Source organism: Peromyscus californicus, unplaced genomic scaffold (genome assembly GCF_007827085.1).
Source record: "Peromyscus californicus insignis strain IS unplaced genomic scaffold, ASM782708v3 Scaffold_4__1_contigs__length_199733344, whole genome shotgun sequence".
NCBI lineage: Eukaryota > Metazoa > Chordata > Mammalia > Rodentia > Cricetidae > Peromyscus > Peromyscus californicus.
In genome coordinates, this window is record NW_026294562.1 from 105,465,995 (window position 1) to 105,474,913 (window position 8,919).

The window sequence follows — 8,919 nt, forward strand, 5'->3', positions numbered from 1 at the left end:
AGGCCCAGGAATGACCTGGCCACTGGGTGAAAGAGGCAGGAGGCAGCTGTTGCAGGGGCCTTTCTGGCTGTCCTCCATGCCACGCTGGAGGCAGCTCTCCCAGGCCTGACCACAACAGAACACTTTGTTTACCAGTTCTCCCTTGCGGCCCTGGGCTTGGGCACTAGGCAGAGGGTAATGCCCTTAGGGACCTGGATGTGGATTCAAGAGGAGTTACACAACCAGGGCTGCAAAGGCCTTCCTCTGGAGATTTCCAAACCTCTCGGTTTATAGGTGCATGCTGGAGCCAGGGAGTCTTGCTGCATGGCAGCTGTGAGTAACACCTAACACCAGGACCCTAATGACACTGTCCTGCCTCATGGCCTTAGGTTGAACCCATGTTCAGCATGAGCACTGGAAGAAATTCTCTCCAGAAAGTGTAAAACACATGACTATAGGGCTAGAAGTTAATCAATAAAACACTTACTTCAAAGAGCACTTTTATCTCTCACAGAGGACCCGGGTTCAGTTCTCAGCACTCACATGATGTCTTACAACATCTGTAAATCCAGTTCCAGAGGATCCAGTACTCTCTTTTGGCTTCCGTAGGCATCAAGCATGAACATCACATGCTCTCTCTCTCACTCTCTCTCTCTGGCAACCCTCTTAAAAGGGGCCTGCGGTGATGGCTCAGCAGTTAAGAGCATTGGCCGCTCTTTCAGAAGACCTGGGTTTGATTCCCAGCACCCACACAGTGGCTCACAACCATCTGTAACTCCAGTTCCAGGGATCAGATGCCCTCTTCTGACCTCTGCAGGCACCAGGCACCGTGTGGTGCACAGACATACAAACAGGCAAAACACTCATACATATAAAATAAAATGTTTAAACACCGACCAATCAAAACCCTCATGTACTTAACTCTGTTTATTTATTTACTTACTATCTTTTGTGGTGATGTGATCAAATGCAGAGCCCTGCACGTTATGAATCCTACTCCTGAGCTACATCTCCAAACCCGAAGTTTTTTTTTGGTTTTAGTTTTGGTTTTCTCTGAGGCCAGATTTTACTTTGTAGCCTATGCTGGCCTGGAACTCATTATTTATTTAGCCCAGGCTGGCCTCAAACTGGTGGTGATCCCACTGCCTCAGCTTCCTGAGAGTTGGCATGATTGGTTCTAGTCATCACAGCTGGCAAATTCTTTAACTTAACACATTAATTTTGAAAAACTGCTCTTTCCCAATTAAATTTAGGAAACAGTTCGATGCCAAGTCTTTAACTCCTGACTGATATGGGCTGTGCTAGGCTAACGTGTCCCTGCCAGCAGCTCTGTCACAGGCAGGTGCTTGGTGGAAAAGTACTCCTGTAAAGAGAACAGCTAGGACTTAAGTATGACAACACCCGCTGTGACTGGACTACCGGCCCTGGTTTCAGGGCTTTGCCTTGCACCAAACTGTTCCTTTTCAGGGTACTGTTCCTGTGTTCCTTTCCAAGCCAGTTACCTAGACTGAAGAAGTGAGCTGTGTGCGCTGGGGGGAAGCAAGGAGCAAAGAGGCAACTTGACTTCAGGTAACCTCAAAGAACTATTGATTGCCTGCAGTCAAGTGTACCGGCTGCCAAGGGGACAAAGCTTCCCTTTAACTGGCTGGGCAAGCTGCTGAAGGAAGAGCTGGCCTCTCACTGAGGCAGTCATGCAGACCTGAAATGACAAGCAGAAGGCTGGCAGGTTTGTCTCTGGGTAGATGGATCACCTGATACAGACACTGGGGACCAAACCCTGGGATTGGCTTAAAACAGGGCTGTGTTGGTCCAGTGGCTGGCTTTTGGCACTCTGTCAATCTGCTGTCTGCTCCAAAGCCTAGAAATAGTGCCGGGGCAGTCTGCCGGACTCTGTGCGAAAAGAATCAGCCATGCAAGTGCTAACTAAACGCTACCCCAAGAACTGCCTGCTGACGGTCATGGATCGGTACTCAGCTGTGGTGCGGAACATGGAGCAGGTGGTGATGATCCCCAGCCTCCTGAGGGACGTGCAGCTGTGTGGGCACGGGGGTTCAGTCCAGGAGGGAGCCCCCGATCTCTATACCTACTTCACCATGCTCAAGACCATCTGTGTGGAAGTGGAGCACGGGCTGCTGCCGAGGGAGGAGTGGCAGGCCAAGGTGGCCGGCAGCGAAGCCGGAGACACTGAGAACGAAGCCGCCGAGGCAGAGGAGGCGGAAGAAGAGAGGATCTCCGGGGAGCTGGACCTAGAAGCTCAGTTTCACCTGCACTTCTCCAGCCTCCATCACATCCTCACCCACCTTACCCAGAAAGCCCAGGAGGTGACACGGAAGTACCAGGAAATGACGGGACAGGTCCCGTAGGCCTCCAACTCCGAGGAAGGTAATGGCAGCCACGCTAGCGGGTGATAATCCATGGAGGGACACGAGGGAGGAGAGGAACGGTGCTGCAACTCAGCAGGAGGAGGCCGAGGGAACTCTCACGGCCAGGGTATTGGGACTATCAAGTGGGAAGGCCCAGAGCCGGGCCTGCTTCCCTAGCATTCTCACCCAGAATTGATAAGCAACGACTGTGAACTCCTACAGAGAATGGAAATGTAGGCTATGAATCCTTCCCTCCTGAGTACATGGGTGCTCGAGTGCGTGCGTGCGTGCGTGCGTGCGTGCGTGTGTGTGTGTGTGTGTGTGTGTGTACACGCGTGCTGTGCATTTGTTAGTAAATATATGAATGTTTGTAGATTATGACTGGAATGAGTCTATTCTCAAGGTCAACCCACCCCCACCCTCAGACAGGGTTTCTCCTGGCAGTCCTGGAACTCACTCTGTAGTCCAGGCTGTCCTCACAGAGAGCCGCCTGCTTCTGCCTCCCGAGTACTGGGATTAAAGGTGTGTGCCACCATGTCCAACTAGCAAGGTCAACTTTTTTAAAGCTTTAAAACTATTTATTATTTTTTAGTGTATGTGTGAGTGGGGGGTGTGCCATGGCACACACGGGAAGGTCAGAGGACAACGTGTAGGAGTCAATTCCTTCCACCATCTGGGTCCGAGGGACTGAACTCATCATCAGACTCGGTGGAAGGCACCTTCATCTGCCTGGTCCTTTTATAAAGCTACTATTATACCGTGTGTACATGATGTGTGTTATGAGAGAGTATGCTCTGGTATGTGTGTGGAACTCAGGACAATTCTGTGGAGTAAGTTCTCTCCTTCCACCTTTAACTCGGGTTCCAGAGACCAGACTCGGGTCTCCAGGCTCAGAAGGTGACCTTTACCTGCTGAGCCATCTCCCCACCCCAAAGCCACAACTCCTTCCTCCTCCTCCTCCTCCTCCTCTTCCTCCTCCTCCTCCTCCTCCTTCTCCTCCTCCTCCTCCTTTTCCTTCCTCTTCTTCCTTTTTTTTTTTTTTTTTTCTTGAGACAGGGTCTCTCTAGAAAGCTCTGGCTGTCCTAGAATTTGCTATGTAGACCAGGCTGGTCTGGCAACTCAGATTCTCTCCTGCCTCAGCCTCCAAGTACCAGGATTAAAGGCATACACCACTATGCTCAACTTCAAAGTCTACTTCTTTAAAAATATGATTATAGGGGCTGGAGAGATGGCTCAGTGGTTAAGAGCACTGACTGCTTTTCCAGAGGACCTGGGTTCCATTCCCAGCACCCACATGGCAGCTCACAACTGTCTGCAACTCCAGGTTCAGGGGACCCGACACCCATAGCAAAACACCAATGTATACAAAATAAAAATACTTTCCATCCTCCTGCATGTCCCTCAGATTCTGGGACTGCAGATGGCACTGTGCCTAAGTGCCAAAGATGAGGTTAGTGTTTTCATTTGGCAAGTGAAGATCCTAATCAGGAAATGTGTTTGTGTATATGTGCTCTGTGACTTCTATGTGTTTGTGCCCACACTGTCTCAGAACATGGGAAGCTGCCCTTTCCTGGCACACAGGGGCATGCAGGTGAAGCTGCTCCCAGTGCTCCTGAAATGGTCAGGGATGCTCTAACCATCCCAGACTGCAACTGGACAAACAGCAACTGTCTTGAATTATGCCAGTCACAGGAGGGCATGATGTGTGCCTGTTGGGAATCCCTGAGTCCATGTGCCCATGCATAGAGGCTGGGATTGTGAAACAAGAATAAACAGCAAGCAAACAAGTCATGGTAAAGGGCAGCACGTAGGAAAAGGGCCTGGGTCATGGATCCCCCACAGGCAGGGATTGGGAGAAGTCAGATTGCAGAATCTGCTGGTTTTGACCAGGGGCCACCTGCCAGCCCATTTCAGTTATAAACCACCTTATGCAGGACAGAGACTAGATTTGTACCTCCAGGGTGGGTGAGGTGGGTGGGCAGGTAAAGCTACCTGCCACCAAGTCTGACAACCTGATTTTGATCCCTGGGACTCACATGGTGGTAGAGAGAGTCAACTTCTGCAAATTGTCCTCTGTGTCCCATATGTGCGCTGTGGCCTGTGCATTGCCCCTCTCCCCCCAATAAATATAAAAGAACTGTACCTCCGTTTGTTAGTAAGGACATTAAAGCTGGAGAATTGAGTGACTCGTCTGAAGTCATGGAGTTAGTAATGGGACTAAAAGCCAGGTGAGACCTTGTGTACCCCTGACACTCAGAGGCAGAAGCTGGAGAACTGGGAGGTCCAAGACCAGCCTCAAAAAGCCCAAACCTAGGCCGGGTGGCAGTGCACACCTTTAATCTCAGCACTTAGGAAGCAAAGGCAGGGGCAGGTGGATCTCTATGAGTTTGAGGCCAGCCTGGTCTACAGAGCGAATTCCAGGGCAGCCAGGGCTACACAGATGAACTCTGCCTCAAAAAAATAAAAAACTAAACCAAACCAAAAACCCCCAAATCAACAAAACCCCTAAACCTAACCAAGCAGACAAACAAACACACAAACAAAAAGCAGGACCGGCCTGACTTTGAGCTGAGGGTCCCTTTGGAAAGAGAGCGGATCAACGGGCCTCCCTTCCCTCGGGGACCCGGCAGAAACTCTGCTCCAGGTACTTTCCAAGCCGTTTTCCTTTCCCCACCTCAAACCTCACCTGTCAGCCTCGGCCCTCCTTCTCTTTGCCTCAAGAGGAAAGCCCAGCTTCCTAGGCTGCCTTCCAAGGAGCTCCTTGAATAGAACCAGGCTGGGTCGACAGCCAGGAGCCTCAGGAGAGCTGAGCCTCAATTCCTGCTCATCGATAAACAGCAAAGAGCTGGGAAGCTGAGGGGGAGCTACTGTGATTCCTCGCTTGTTTCCTCACTGCACATTAATAGTAGTAAAGTAATGACTGGCAATCGAATAGTGTTTAAATCACTTGCATATTAATTATTCAATGAATTACCATTACATTAAAATTTTGTTATTATCGAATGGTTGGGGATTTAGCTCAGTCATTGAACACTTTGCCTAGCAGGCCGAAGACTCTGGGTTTGGTCCTCGGTACCCCTCCTGGTGGGTGGGGAGAAGTTATTATTGTTGTGTGTGTATGATGTGTGTACAAGCACAGGCAGGCTCCTGTGCTGAAGGATAACTTTTGGAAGTTGGTCTCTCCTTCCACCAAGGGTTCCAGAGATCAAGGTCAGGCCGCCCAGGATTATGCTGCCAGTGTTCTTAGTAGTTAAGACATCTTGCCAGTCCATTTTTTAAAATTAACTGTTTTTTTGTTTTTGTTTTTGTTTTTCTGGAGCTGAGGACCAAACCCAGGGTCTTATCCTTGCTAGGCAAGCGCTCTACCACTGAGCTAAATTCCCAACCCCTTAAATTAACTTTTATAGAAAGACATTGGAGACCTGTTAGGCATGGTGGTGCACGCCTGTAATTCCAGCATTTGGGAGGTAGAGGCAGGAGGATTAGAAGTTCAAGGCCACCCTAGGCTACATGGCATGCTTGAGATCAGCCTGTGTTACACAGGTCCCTGTCTCAAAACCCAAACCAAATCAATCCAACCAATCAAACAAATGGAAAACACTGGAAGACTGAGAAGTAAGATAAGCTCCCAAGCTGCTTACCCCAGCTTGACTCGGTTTTGTGCTCTTTAGGGCACTACAGCCTGCAGCCTATGGTGGAAATGGGAACTGGGGACAGCAGAGGTGAAACCACATTCTCCAACTAGCCAAACGGCTTTAGAGGCCAGTGCAGCACTTGTACACCATAACAGCCCAACACCTCTGACCTGGTTTTCATCCACGGAGGCGGTATGGAGACACAAGTTCAAAGACCCGGGCTCTTCTCTTAGCTCCACTATTGCCCACTTTGCACCCTAGGCCTCTCTGGAGCCTTGCTGCTTCTCAGCTTCTGTTAATAGGATGGAGAGAAAAGACAGTAGTAGCCCAGCCCTGATAGCTCTTGGTGCCTCAGGCTTGAAATGCTACCAGCTTTCAAACAGTAACACTAGCATTTTTTGTCTTCCTCCATTTCAGCAAGCATGCAGAGTAGTTGTTTGAAATTATAGACAACGTCCACAGGGCTCTCACCAGGTTTCTGTCGCCCTCTCAAACCCACATCTTTGGCTCTCCACAGCCTGTGTACCCCACAGGGCAGCTGAGCAGAAGAATGAGGGGCACTCAGAGGTCAGAGTCCTTCCATGGGCCTAAAGGAATGAACCCTCCATCTGTCCCCCACTCCCACGAGCGCTGCAAGTCCAGGCTTTGACGCTACCTTGTTCCGTGATCTCGGAAGGAGCCTTGGCCCCTCGAGACCCACGAGCTTCTAAACTCTGACTCATGACCATATGTTATCATGTAACTGAAAATAATTTTTTTGTGTTTGTTTTTCGGGACAGGGTTTCTCTGTGTAACTGCTCTGGCTGTCCTGGAACTCGCTCAGTAGGCTGGCCTCAAACTCACAGGTCTGCCTGCCTCTGCCTCCCAAGTGCTGGGACTAAAGATGTGCGCCACCACTGCCTGGCTTGATTATATTCTTTTTTCTTTTGACAACATTTCCACATTCTGCAGATCGCTTTACCAGGGAGAGGGGAGACTCTGACGAGGGCTCAAGGGTGCTTCAGCCTTGAGATCAGAAAGGAAGGCCTGGACCCAGCCGGAAGTGAAGAGGACTTGTGTCTCTGGCGTGCTTCCCCACCCCGCCACCCCCCGCTGACGGCGTTTGTGGACTCCGTTTGCAAGCTCACCCTTAAGACACTCTCTTCCTTTATCTTGCTTCCACTTCTCTTCCTTAGCAGTTTGAGGTGGTGACTGAGGTTCACACGGCGAAGATCAGTAGAAAGCAAAGGTATTACAAGTGGCCAAAGTTCACACCCCACCTTCTGGATGTCATTTGGTGCCCCATGTCTCAAGTTCTTTATCCCCTGGAACCCACATTCCCTCACGTATAAAACAGGGTGCTGTATCTACCTCACATGGCATGTGCTGACATTCCAACAGTCGGCGTTTCTCCTCCCTTCCTTAGAGGACATGCTGTATGTAGCTCTTGTTTTTCACTTCCTGAAGGGGGCTGAGGTAGTTGAGTGTGTGGGATGAGCTACTCACCCTGTTGGATCTGATGACCACTGATGAGGCTAAGCACAGGTGAACTATAAACCTATTTATTGCAGTAACAATTAAAAAGAAAAAAACATGGTGTGTTGGTACTTTTTTTTTTTTAAAGCACTTTCTCTAATATAATTTCCACAAGTACATTCACAGACACCAAATTCATCTGATTTTGCCCGGAAACAATTTGTTATATCCATACTGTTACCTAATTTGAAATCAAGTACCTACCAATTTTATTCACCTCTAAAATCTAATCTGATTATATATAGGTCTGTAAAGAAAAAAGGGTTTGAGCAGCATTTGGATTTGATGAGCTGTAAAGAACTGTCTCTCTGGAGGCAGAGACAGGTGGATCTCTGGGAGTTCCAGGAGAGCCCAAGCTACATAAGACCCTGTATCAACAAACACCTTCTGCCTGCTAGGTGTGGTCTTCTCGTGGCCATGTTTCAACAGACTATGGCAGCTACTGAGCTTCTTTTCCAGCATGATCCATCCAGGTGCAAAGCTTTGTCAAACTATCCATCCTCTTGAATCTGCCCAAACCCCACTCTGTATCGTTACAGAGAGAGCTCAGAAATACAAACCTGTTGTTCTCATTAAAAATGTTTAAGGGGGCCTGGCAAGATGGAGCAGTGGGTAAGGATGCTTGCCTCTAAACCTGAAGACCTGGAGTTTGATCCCTAGAACTTACCTAAGGAGAGAACCGACTCCCACAAGCTGTCCTCCACACACTCGACATGGCATGTGCACACACCCTAAACATAAATGTAAACCCTTTGGTGAGCCAAGATGACACCTTAATCATAGTGCTTGGACAAACTGAGGCTGGAGATCAAAAGTACAATGTCAGCTGGGCTACATAGGAATGAAGTCTCATAAAATCCCAAACCAAAACCAAAGAAAACACCTTGATTTTATTTACCCCAGAACTTATTGGGATCAAGTTGAAATCTCTTTGCATGACCCAAACCCTTCATAATCTCGCTTGTTTTTTCCTTCCTTGCACCAGAAGGAGGGGCAGGGGAATGTTGGTGAAGGGTCAGATACTATCTCAGGCTTTACAAAGCAAAATTGTCACAACTATTCAAGTCTGTGGTTACAGCATTAAAGCAGCCACACACAGCTTTCTAATGAAACTTTATCAATACTGGGGCTTCAGATACAGCTCAGTTGGTAGAGTTCTTGCCCAGCATGCTTGAAGTTCTGGCTTCAGTCCCCAACACTGTATAAATTGGGTGCTGTATGGCACACCCATAACCACAGCACTGGGGAGGTAGAGGCAGAGGAACAGAAGTTTAGGGTCATCTTTGACATAGTGAGTTCAAAGCCATCCTGGACTAGAGACCTTGCCCCCCCTCCCATCAACCCTCCTCATAACTTTATCAGCAGTAAGCCAAATCTGATCCACATACCAGTTTTCTTTTTTTTTTTTTTTTTTTTTTTGGTTTTTC

The 8,919-nt window shown here is 48.8% G+C and overlaps 1 protein-coding gene across 1 annotated transcript; it reads left to right on the top strand.

Annotated features, from left to right (window-relative positions):
* Positions 1-1,473: 1,473 nt before the first annotated feature.
* Positions 1,474-7,553, top strand: Thrsp (thyroid hormone responsive). Its single transcript, XM_052763254.1, has 2 exons — positions 1,474-2,361; positions 6,929-7,553. Exon 1 carries the CDS (start codon positions 1,890-1,892, stop codon positions 2,340-2,342), a length of 453 nt encoding a protein of 150 aa, XP_052619214.1. The 5' UTR covers positions 1,474-1,889; the 3' UTR covers positions 2,343-2,361; positions 6,929-7,553.
* The last annotated feature ends 1,366 nt before the right edge of the window (positions 7,554-8,919 follow it).